The sequence below is a fragment of the Heptranchias perlo genome, chromosome 14, assembly GCF_035084215.1.
Source record: "Heptranchias perlo isolate sHepPer1 chromosome 14, sHepPer1.hap1, whole genome shotgun sequence".
In the NCBI taxonomy this organism is placed as follows: Eukaryota; Metazoa; Chordata; class Chondrichthyes; order Hexanchiformes; family Hexanchidae; genus Heptranchias; species Heptranchias perlo.
Window position 1 is genome coordinate 63,586,994 of NC_090338.1, and position 13,024 is coordinate 63,600,017.

The following is a 13,024-nucleotide window of genomic DNA, read 5'->3' on the forward strand; positions in this document are numbered from 1 at the left end:
GCATGGGAGGAGCTCCTTCAACCACCTACCGGATTGCTGAGCAGCGAGAGTCATGTCAGCTGAAGAATAACCCCCTCTTCTGGAATGGGCATTCCTGCGACCATTAGTAGCAATGTACAGCGGCCATCCTTTGAAACTGCACCAGGTTCACCCATCTCCATGATCAATGCCATCACATCCCGAATCTAAAATGGGTTTGACCCTCTGCTCACTGTCTGATATCATTATGGGATAAGGGGCAGCCTGCTGTGAAGGCTCGGTTCACTTGGCCATGTTGGTCACTGAGGAAACTCCTGTTGTCAGCATATTCCACTTAGGCTTTTATACTTTTTTAGTTAAACTTTACGAAACTGCAGCAAAGTTTAGTGGCAGACCAGTTTGCCAAACACTTTCACAAACATAAAAATCAAAACATAAAGGAAAGAAAGAACTTTATATAGTGCCTTTCATGTCCTCAGGATGACCCAAAGCGCTTTACAGCCAGTGAATTATGTGTGAAGTGTAGTCACTGTTGTTATGGAGGTAAACATGGCAGCCAGTTTGCACACAGCAAGATCCCATAGATATCGATTGACTGGTTAATCTGTTTTGGTGGTGTTGGTAGATGGACAAATGTTGACCAGGGCACAGGGAGAACCCCCTGCTCTGTGGATTGTGCCACGAACAGGCAGACAGGGCATCGGTTTATCATCTCATCCTAAAGACGGCACTTCCAACAACACAGCATGCCCTCTGTACTGCACTGAAGTGTCAGCCTAAATTATGTGCACAGGGTCCAGGAGTTTGTCGTTGAACAAATAGAATACAGGCGAAACTATTTTAAAACCTTTTCTTCATGGAGTTTGTGCTCATCACCTTCATGGAGTATGTTGGCATTGAAAATAATACTCCCATTTCAGGCAACCAGTGTCAGCATCGAGCTTTCCCAGGTCAGGTGTAGCATGGGTTAGATGTGGAAGAAAGTTGCCTTATCTTTGTCCCAACAATATGCCTTTGCCCAAACCTCCAAAGAGCACCCCGTCCTGCACCTATATATCACTCTTCCCTCTGAGTGAGATTACCAATGAATACCAAGCAAAGGATCATCACCTGCTGTGGGCCAGTGCTCATTTGGAATTTGTCTGAGACTGACCAAAACTCATTTCACATTGGACCCTTTCAGCCAGCAAACATGAGACTTACCTCCCAGCAGTCTGATCTGGATTTAAGACCGGGTCTCGAAGGACAGTCTGCTACAGCACACTGTGCCACCCAGTTCCCCATGATGAAAATTATCATCGTAGTTTGATCCTGAAAATGGGATCCTGACTATAACAATCAGTCTTTAAACCAAGCACAAAGGAGAACCAACTTAGTAAAGATGGGAATGACGTCAGTGATTGTTTGCTTTGGCAGTGTAATCTATTATAACGTTAGTACAATATAAGGAGCAACGTAGAAAGAAATGTGCTAACAATTATCCGAGATTGTTTCCATTCACAACAAATAAACGGTTAGAATTCATAAATGGAAAACACAATAGTGCTCAGCAGTAATTCCAAAGTAACTTGGGAAAAACCATTACCAACGGAAACTGCACATAACTTGACTTCTGTCTAAATAATTGAAAACAGAAAAGAGATACAACAGAAACCGTCCAAGAGAATAAAGCAAAGAATATCAGTGGCACGTTAGGCTTTTCGGGACAGTTGGGCCTGATTTTAATTACTTTTACAGACTCTTTCTTCCAAGCAGATCTATTAAATTCTTTATTGGTTTGTGAAGACCTACATAGGAATATAGGAAAAGGATTAGGCCATTCAGTCACTCAGGCCTGTTCCGCCATTCAATTAGATTATGGCTAATTTGTATCTTAACTCCATCTGCTTTGGTTCCATAACCCTTAATACCCTTGCCTAACAAAATTGACCCCTAGCCTCAAGAGCTTTTTGGGGGAGAGAGTTCCAGATTTCCACTACCCTTTGTGTGAAGAAGTGCTTCCTGACATCACCCCTGAACGGCCTAGCTCCAAATTTAAGGTTATGCCCCCCATGTTCTGGACACCCCCACCAGAGGAAATACTTTCTATCTACCCTATCAAATCCTTTAATCATCTTAAACACCTCAATTAGATCACCCTTTAATCTTCTATACTCAAGGCAATACAAGCCTAGTCTGTTCATCCTGTCCTCATAATCTCACATGTGTTAAAGAAACGTATCAATGCTTTTTGTCTCAGCCCCCTGCCCTCACCACCCCCACCCCCGACAAGATGGGGCAGAAAGCACAGGTCACTCTGTCATTATGAAAAGGTGTTTGCCAAACCTTTATGTGACACAATAATGTAAATCGCACCGTAACTCATGTTGTGTGTGCATGATGGCATCGTGCCTTAAGTGACACAAGATCATTAAATAGATACAGATGAAGAAGGCCATTCTACTCACCTATCCAGGGAGAACTTACTGCCCCATCCAACTGTTAAATGATTGCAAGGGTTTTGCCTGCATTACGCTTTCTGACAATCCATTCTTCATGTCGGTCACTCTTTGGGTGAAGAGGAACATCTTGATGTTTGTCTTAAATTTTCATTTCACTAGGCAGAACTTGTGACACCTTGGGGCATGATTTTAAAAGAGAAAAACGGGTGGGTTGGGGCCTGGGGGGCATTTAAAATCATAACCTCCAACCCACCCACCCACTTCCGGTTTTCGCCCGCAGCGGGATGGGGGCGGGCGACCAACCCGTTCCCTGGAGGCGGGTTGGTGATTAAAACCTTTCAAGGAGGCTGCGGGCCTTCATTTTTCCAGAGTTTCCAATTTCAACTCCTGGGGGCCGGGATTCCCAGGACTTCTCTTTTACACCGTGTGAAAGTAGGCGAGAAGGCCCAAAACTAACAGATAAGTGCCTTTCTGGCACGGGTTGTGGGCCCGGAGGAGCAGGAATGCTTCTGCCAGGCCCAACATGCAGCAAACCTCCCGCCCCGACCTCCGACCCCCCCCCACAATGATCACAGACTCGCCCCCCCACCCCCCCCGACCCCTGCGATGACCCCAGATCCCGACACCCCCGCCATGACTGACCCCCGATCCCTCCCCTCATGACGGACTCCCCCATGACCCCCGTGCCACCCATGCCCCCCATCCATACAAACAAAGACTTACCTAAAGACTTACTGGAACACATCCTCTCCCTGGCTGCTTTCCCACCTGACTGAGACCAGCCTGTCAATCAGGCCGGCCTGTCGGACGGCAAACCGACAAAAAAACATAAAAGACGTCCTTACGTCAAAATCGTAAGGACGTCTGGGAAACCCGTACTTCCAGGTTTCCTGTCCGCAATTTGACCTTCCCGGCTCGGGGTCAAAATCATGCCCCTTGTCTCTGTGCCAATTATCATTTATACCTCTGGAGATCCCCTCACACAGCTTTCTTCTTCTGCCTTGTTCCGGAAGAAAAGACTGGCCAAACTATTTTTCCTTAAGGTTGCGACCCTTTAAAGAAGCTGCATTTGTTTGATAATGAAGAAATATCGCAGGTATGCTGTGGAATAACTAAAGGCAATGTAATGGATCAGAATAATGTAGATTTTCCTCTTCCCTGCACTCTGGGGTATTCCCCAGTCTCAGAGGGGAGGAAGAAGGGACACAGACCCATTATTGTCAGGTCTTCATCCCCATTGTGCTGCCCTCTGATTTCCTGGGGCTTCCCCAAGGTGCCTGTAGTAAGTACAGGCCCAGCATTGGTATTGTATGAGGTGGGTGGGAGCAAATCTACTCGTTGGGTACCCCAGCGTAGGGGCACCAATAACCTGGCTCTGTGGCTTGCCCTTAGGCTCCTGCCAATTAAAGGGTCAGCGGGCACCTTGGCATCTGGTTATGACACGGAGGCAGGTGATGCCCCCAGGATGATTTAAGGCACCTGGGAGCAGCAGCCAGAATGGACGCTTGTCAGAGGCCCAGACAGCAGTGGTGATCTGATCTCCTCCCGAAATAGAGCCCAGCTAGGGGACAGCCTGAGCCTGGAGTCCACCACTCCATGCAAACGAGCTGGGCGGAGGACAAATGTAAGCAGCCGCATTCAACAGGTGCCCATAGAGGGCCATGTACCCTGATATGCCCATAGAGGGCCATGTACCCTGATATGCCCATAGAGGGCCATGTACCCTGATATGCTCATAGAGGGCCATGTACCCTGATATGCCCATAGAGGGCCATGTACCCTGATATGCTCATAGAGGGCCATGTACCCTGATATGCCCATAGAGGGCCATGTACCCTGATATGCCCATAGAGGGCCATGTACCCTGATATGCCCATAGAGGGCCATGTACCCTGATATGCCCATAGAGGGCCATGTACCCTGATATGCCCATAGAGGGCCATGTACCCTGATATGCCCATAGAGGGCCATGTACCCTGATATGCTCATAGAGGGCCATGTACCCTGATATGCCCATAGAGGGCCATGTACCCTGATATGCCCATAGAGGGCCATGTACCCTGATATGCTCATAGAGGGCCATGTACCCTGATATGCCCATAGAGGGCCATGTACCCTGATATGCTCATAGAGGGCCATGTACCCTGATATGCTCATAGAGGGCCATGTACCCTGATATGCCCATAGAGGGCCATGTACCCTGATATGCCCATAGAGGGCCATGTACCCTGATATGCCCATAGAGGGCCATGTACCCTGATATGCTCATAGAGGGCCATGTACCCTGATATGCTCATAGAGGACCATGTACCCTGATATGCCCATAGAGGGCCATGTACCCTGAGATGCTCATAGAGGACCATGTACCCTGATATGCCCATAGAGGGCCATGTACCCTGAGATGCTCATAGAGGGCCATGTACCCTGATATGCCCATAGAGGGCTATGTACCCTGATATGCCCATAGAGGGCCATGTACCCTGATATGCCCATAGAGGGCCATGTACCCTGATATGCCCATAGAGGGCCATGTACCCTGAGATGCTCATAGAGGACCATATACCCTGATATGCTCATAGAGGGCCATGTACCCTGATATGCCCATAGAGGGCCATGTACCCTGATATGCTCATAGAGGGCCATGTACCCTGATATGCTCATAGAGGGCCATGTACCCTGATATGCTCATAGAGGGCCATGTACCCTGATATGCTCATAGAGGGCCATGTACCCTGATATGCTCATAGAGGGCCATGTACCCTGATATGCTCATAGAGGGCCATGTACCCTGATATGCTCATAGAGGGCCATGTACCCTGATATGCCCATAGAGGGCCATGTACCCTGATATGCCCATAGAGGACCATGTACCCTGATATGCCCATAGAGGGCCATGTACCCTGATATGCCCATAGAGGGCCATGTACCCTGATATGCCCATAGAGGGCCATGTACCCTGAGATGCTCATAGAGGACCATATACCCTGATATGCTCATAGAGGGCCATGTACCCTGATATGCCCATAGAGGGCCATGTACCCTGATATGCTCATAGAGGGCCATGTACCCTGATATGCCCATAGAGGGCCATGTACCCTGATATGCTCATAGAGGGCCATGTATCCTGAGATGCTCATAGAGGACCATATACCCTGATATGCTCATAGAGGGCCATGTACCCTGATATGCCCATAGAGGGCCATGTACCCTGATATGCCCATAGAGGGCCATGTACCCTGATATGCTCATAGAGGACCATATACCCTGATATGCTCATAGAGGGCCATGTACCCTGATATGCCCGTAGAGGGCCATGTACCCTGATATGCCAGTAGAGGGCCATGTACCCTGATATGCTCATAGAGGGCCATGTACCCTGATATGCCCGTAGAGGGCCATGTACCCTGATGCCCATAGAGGGCCATGTACCCTGATATGCCCATAGAGGGCCATGTACCCTGATATGCTCATAGAGGGCCATGTACCCTGATATGCTCATAGAGGGCCATGTACCCTGATATGCCAGTAGAGGGCCATGTACCCTGATATGCCCATAGAGGGCCATGCACCCTGATATGCCCATAGAGGGCCATGTACCCTGATATGCCAGTAGAGGGCCATGTACCCTGATATGCCCATAGAGGGCCATGCACCCTGATATGCCCATAGAGGGCCATGTACCCTGATATGCCAGTAGAGGGCCATGTACCCTGATATGCCCATAGAGGGCCATGCACCCTGATATGCCCATAGAGGGCCATGTACCCTGATATGCCCGTAGAGGGCCATGTACCCTGATGCCCATAGAGGGCCATGTACCCTGATATGCCCATAGAGGGCCATGTACCCTGATATGCCAGTAGAGGGCCATGTACCCTGATATGCCCGTAGAGGGCCATGTACCCTGATGCCCATAGAGGGCCATGTACCCTGATATGCCCATAGAGGGCCATGTACCCTGATATGCCCATAGAGGACCATGTACCCTGATGCCCATAGAGAGCCATGTACCCTGATATGCCCATAGAGGGCCATGTACCCTGATATGCCCATAGAGGGCCATGTACCCTGATATGCCCATAGAGGGCCATGTACCCTGATATGCCAGTAGAGGGCCATGTACCCTGATATGCCCATAGAGGGCCATGTACCCTGATATGCCCATAGAGGGCCATGTACCCTGATATGCCCATAGAGGGCCATGTACCCTGATATGCCCATAGAGGGCCATGTACCCTGATATGCCCATAGAGGGCCATGTACCCTGATATGCCCATAGAGGGCCATGTACCCTGATATGCCCATAGAGGGCCATGTACCCTGATATGCCCATAGAGGGCCATGTACCCTGATATGCCCATAGAGGGCCATGTACCCTGATATGCCTGTCTGCACTACGCATTGCACTGACTTCCTGTTATAAAAAAGCTACCAAAACTCGAAGTGGCATCAGCAATAAGAGAGGCAGTGAGCACTCCCTGGTGCATCAATAACACACTGTACCTGGTACATTAATTTGGAATTAGCTAAGAACTTTACATATAAATATTCATTTATTTTACTAAATGTATCAGATTGGGATGTGTATTTCTCAGACTAATGATTTATGGGATGTCCTTTCAGAATCTGATGTTAAACGGTGCTTATTTTAAATACCATACAAAGCCAGTGATAAACACAATTGAATCATAATATCACACCATATAACCGTAAAGATTTATGACAGTGAAGATTCAGCTAACTGCCAAAAAGCACATGGTGTAACCAAATTTGCTGAGGTTTCAGGGGCTGTGTTAGACCCTGAGAAGCTTTGGGTTGTCACAACAACTTCATTTCTGTTTAATGCGAAATAAAGCAGCAAACCAAGTAATTGGACGAGTGTATGCATCATAAATTATTGAAGATTTTTTTCAGAACTGAGGGCGAGTTGGAAGGTCTCCATAATCGCAGACGTGCCAGCAACAGGCTGTGGACTAGCTTCTTCATCATATATGTTCACTATTAATGTTACTTCATTCCTTTCTCACCCTCTAGTTGCTGCAACAGATAGAAGGCACTGAGGCTGCACTACACCAGAAGATGATAGACTTGGAGATTGAGATGGTACGAAACATAATTCTCACTGAGTCTGGGTGAACAGTTTGAAATTCTGGTGTATCTTTCCCACTCGCTAATATGTAAATATTCTGCTACAGTGATAATATTTCAACACTTCTCGACAAAGTTGGGTGCGTGCTCCTTTTAACCCATCCCCTGCTGAAGGTGGTGATTTTTGGTGGCAGTGGCAGTTCTCTGCGACCTCACCCAGGTGACCGGTCGTTTTATGTGAGCCTGGACAGTGCATGTGAAAAGGCCGCTCGCCATGGCGGCCATTTGTAGCTGGGTCAGATCTTGTCTTCACCCAGCATCTCTTTCCACCCCCCCCCACCTCACCACAACCCCCCATCAAACACATCTTCAGCGAGGGGGTCGCTGGACAGTAATTAGAAGTGGGGACCCTGGGCCTTCTCCTTTCTCTGTTCTGTCCATATTAACCTTACTACTGACAGAAGCCCCATAGTCAATGATAATGTATCCCGGGCAGTGCCTATTGGGGTGTTGGTTATGTCTCTGGTGATGGCACCCCCAGTATTATAAATACTTGGCCAGCTCCATCGACATGTTTTTAGCCATGGCAGGCATGACAGGCTGTCTTGTACGGTGTCACCCCTGACTGGCATATTTGAGCCTCCCCCATTATTTTTGATCGTTTTGCCTCAAACATAAAGGCTGCTGACTGGACAAATTAACACCACTCGGGCGAGCAGAAGACCTTTCACTTTATGCTCCCAGAATATGTAAGGGACGCAAAATGCCCACCAAGTTGCTAAGGGATATTCTGGAAAAGCAGATTTTAATAAACTTCAATTTTCTATTTCTTGCAGGATATGTTTTGCAAACAAAAAGGCTACCTGGAGGAAGAGTTAGATTATAGGAAGCAAGCCCTGGACCAAGCATACATGGTAAATCATGTCATTGTACATTAACCAGGAGTGTTAATTATCCAATATACAGCATTGTTTTGTACACAGTGGTTTCATTATTCTATAGACAGAGTATTCATTATACTATATGCAGAACGTTCATTATAATATAGACAGAATGTTCATTACACTATACACAGAATATTCATTACACTATATACAGAGAATTCATTATAATATATAAAGGTTTTATTACAATATATAAAGTTGTGTTTAATAGACTATATGGAGAGGTATTCATTATAATATATGCAGGTGTGTTCAGTATACTATATACAAAGGTATCATTATGCTATATACAGGTATGTTCAGTGTACTATATACAGAGGTGTATTATACTATTTACAGGTGTGTTCAGCATACCATATCAGAAGTGTAGGTGTGTTCAGTATACTATGATCAGAAGTATAGATGTGTTCAGTATATTATGATCAGAAATATAGGTGTGTTCAGTATACTATGATCAGAAATATAGGTGTGTTCAGTATACTATGATCAGAAGTATAGGTGTGTTCAGTATACTATGATCAGAAGTATAGGTGTGTTCAGTATACTATGATCAGAAATATAGGTGTGTTCAGTATACTATGATCAGAAATATAGGTGTGTTCAGTATACTATGATCAGAAGTATCGGTGTGTTCAGTATACTATGATCAGAAATATAGGTGTGTTCAGTATACTATGATCAGAAATATAGGTGTGTTCAGTATACTATGATCAGAAGTATAGGTGTGTTCAGTATACTATGATCAGAAGTATAGGTGTGTTCAGTATACTATGATCAGAAATATAGGTGTGTTCAGTATACTATGATCAGAAATATAGGTGTGTTCAGTATACTATGATCAGAAATATAGGTGTGTTCAGTATACTATGATCAGAAATATAGGTGTGTTCAGTACACTATGATCAGAAATATAGGTGTGTTCAGTATACTATGATCAGAAATATAGGTGTGTTCAGTATACTATGATCAGAAGTATAGGTGTGTTCAGTATACTATGATCAGAAATATAGGTGTGTTCAGTATACTATGATCAGAAATATAGGTGTGTTCAGTATACTATGATCAGAAATATAGGTGTGTTCAGTATACTATGATCAGAAATATAGGTGTGTTCAGTATACTATGATCAGAAATATAGGTGTGTTCAGTATACTATGATCAGAAGTATAGGTGTGTTCAGTATACTATGATCAGAAATATAGGTGTGTTCAGTATACTATGATCAGAAGTATAGATGTGTTCAGTATATTATGATCAGAAATATAGGTGTGTTCATTATACTATGATCAGAAATATAGGTGTGTTCAGTATACTATGATCAGAAGTATAGGTGTGTTCAGTATACTATGATCAGAAGTATAGGTGTGTTCAGTATACTATGATCAGAAGTATAGGTGTGTTCAGTATACTATGATCAGAAGTATAGGTGTGTTCAGTATACTATGATCAGAAATATAGGTGTGTTCAGTATACTATGATCAGAAATATAGGTGTGTTCAGTATACTATGATCAGAAGTATCGGTGTGTTCAGTATACTATGATCAGAAATATAGGTGTGTTCAGTATACTATGATCAGAAATATAGGTGTGTTCAGTATACTATGATCAGAAGTATAGGTGTGTTCAGTATACTATGATCAGAAGTATAGGTGTGTTCAGTATACTATGATCAGAAATATAGGTGTGTTCAGTATACTATGATCAGAAATATAGGTGTGTTCAGTATACTATGATCAGAAATATAGGTGTGTTCAGTATACTATGATCAGAAATATAGGTGTGTTCAGTACACTATGATCAGAAATATAGGTGTGTTCAGTATACTATGATCAGAAATATAGGTGTGTTCAGTATACTATGATCAGAAGTATAGGTGTGTTCAGTATACTATGATCAGAAATATAGGTGTGTTCAGTATACTATGATCAGAAGTATAGGTGTGTTCAGTATACTATGATCAGAAATATAGGTGTGTTCAGTATACTATGATCAGAAATATAGGTGTGTTCAGTATACTATGATCAGAAGTATAGATGTGTTCAGTATATTATGATCAGAAATATAGGTGTGTTCATTATACTATGATCAGAAGTATAGGTGTGTTCAGTATACTATGATCAGAAATATAGGTGTGTTCAGTATACTATGATCAGAAGTATAGGTGTGTTCAGTATACGATGATCAGAAATATAGGTGTGATCAGTATACTATGATCAGAAGTATAGGTGTGTTCAGTATACTATGATCAGAAATATAGGTGTGTTCAGTACACTATGATCAGAAATATAGGTGTGTTCAGTATACTATGATCAGAAGTATAGATGTGTTCAGTATACTATGATCAGAAGTATCGGTGTGTTCAGTATACCATGATCAGAAGTATAGGTGTGTTCAGTATACTATGATCAGAAGTATAGGTGTGTTCAGTATACTATGATCAGAAGTATTGGTGTGTTCAGTATACTATGATCAGAAGTATAGATGTGTTCAGTATACTATGATCAGAAATATAGGTGTGTTCAGTATACTATGATCAAAAGTACAGATGTGTTCAGTATACTATGATCAGAAGTATTGGTGTGTTCAGTATACTATGATCAGAAATATAGGTGTGTTCAGTATACTATGATCAAAAGTATAGATGTGTTCAGTATACTATGATCAGAAGTATAGGTGTGTTCAGTATACTATGATCAGAAGTATCGGTGTGTTCAGTATACTATGATCAGAAGTATCGGTGTGTTCAGTATACTATGATCAGAAGTATAGGTGTGTTCAGTATACTATGATCAGAAATATAGGTGTGTTCAGTATACTATGATCAGAAGTATAGGTGTGTTCAGTATACTATGATCAGAAGTATAGGTGTGTTCAGTATACTATGATCAGAAATATAGGTGTGTTCAGTATACTATGATCAGAAGTATCGGTGTGTTCAGTATACTATGATCAGAAGTATAGGTGTGTTCAGTATACTATGATCAGAAATATAGGTGTGTTCAGTATACTATGATCAGAAATATAGGTGTGTTCAGTATACTATGATCAGAAGTATCGGTGTGTTCAGTATACTATGATCAGAAATATAGGTGTGTTCAGTATACTATGATCAGAAGTATAGGTGTGTTCAGTATACTATGATCAGAAGTATAGGTGTGTTCAGTATACTATGATCAGAAATATAGGTGTGTTCACTATACTATGATCAGAAATATAGGTGTGTTCAGTATACTATGATCAGAAGTATAGGTGTGTTCAGTATACTATGATCAGAAGTATAGGTGTGTTCAGTATACTATGATCAGAAGTATAGGTGTGTTCAGTATACTATGATCAGAAATATAGGTGTGTTCAGTATACTATGATCAGAAATATAGGTGTGTTCAGTATACTATGATCAGAAGTATAGGTGTGTTCAGTATACTATGATCAGAAGTATAGGTGTGTTCAGTATACTATGATCAGAAGTATAGATGTGTTCAGTATACTATGATCAGAAGTATAGGTGTGTTCAGTATACTATGATCAGAAGTATTGGTGTGTTCAGTATACTATGATCAGAAGTATAGGTGTGTTCAGTGTACTATGATCAGAAATATAGGTGTGTTCAGTATACTATGATCAGAAATATAGGTGTGTTCAGTATACTATGATCAGAAGTATAGGTGTGTTCAGTACACTATGATCAGAAATATAGGTGTGTTCAGTATACTATGATCAGAAATATAGGTGTGTTCAGTATACTATGATCAGAAATATAGGTGTGTTCATTATACTATGATCAGAAATATAGTTGTGTTCAGTATACTATGATCAGAAGTATCGGTGTGTTCAGTATACTATGATCAGAAGTATAGGTGTGTTCAGTATACTATGATAAGAAATATAGGTGTGTTCAGTATACTATGATCAGAAATATAGGTGTGTTCAGTATACTATGATCAGAAATATAGGTGTGTTCAGTATACTATGATCAGAAGTATAGGTGTGTTCAGTATACTATGATCAGAAGTATAGGTGTGTTCAGTATACTATGATCAGAAGTATAGGTGTGTTCAGTATACTATGATCAGAAGTATAGGTGTGTTCAGTATACTATGATCAGAAGTATCGGTGTGTTCAGTATACTATGATCAGAAGTATAGGTGTGTTAAGTATACTATGATCAGAAGTATATGTGTGTTCAGTATACTATGATCAGAAGTATAGGTGTGTTCAGTATATTATGATCAGAAATATAGGTGTGTTCAGTATACTATGATCAGAAATATAGGTGTGTTCAATATCCTATGATCAGAAATATAGGTGTGTTCAGTATACTATGATCAGAAGTATCGTGTGTTCAGTATACTATGATCAGAAATATAGGTGTGTTCAGTATACTATGATCAGAAATATAGGTGTGTTCAGTATACTATGATCAGAAATATAGGTGTGTTCAGTATACTATGATTAGAAATATAGGTGTGATCAGTATACTATGATCAGAAATATAGGTGTGTTCAGTACACTATGATCAGAAATATAGGTGTGTTCAGTATACTATGATTAGAAATATAGGTGTGTTCAGT

The 13,024-nt window shown here is 42.6% G+C and overlaps 1 protein-coding gene across 5 annotated transcripts in view; it reads left to right on the forward strand.

Moving 5' to 3' along the window:
• LOC137332582 (janus kinase and microtubule-interacting protein 2-like) overlaps positions 1–13,024 on the forward strand; it is a 344,895-nt gene that overhangs the window by 187,124 nt on the left and 144,747 nt on the right. For all 5 annotated transcript variants that reach the window (XR_010965701.1, XR_010965702.1, XR_010965703.1 and 2 more), the window contains exons 18-19: positions 7,455–7,523; positions 8,345–8,422. Coding sequence is in view for 1 of the 5 variants with exons in the window: in XM_067996512.1 (XP_067852613.1) it covers positions 7,455–7,523; positions 8,345–8,422 (147 nt within the window). In the remaining 4 variants the exon portion in view is untranslated. The remainder of the gene's footprint in view (positions 1–7,454; positions 7,524–8,344; positions 8,423–13,024) is intronic.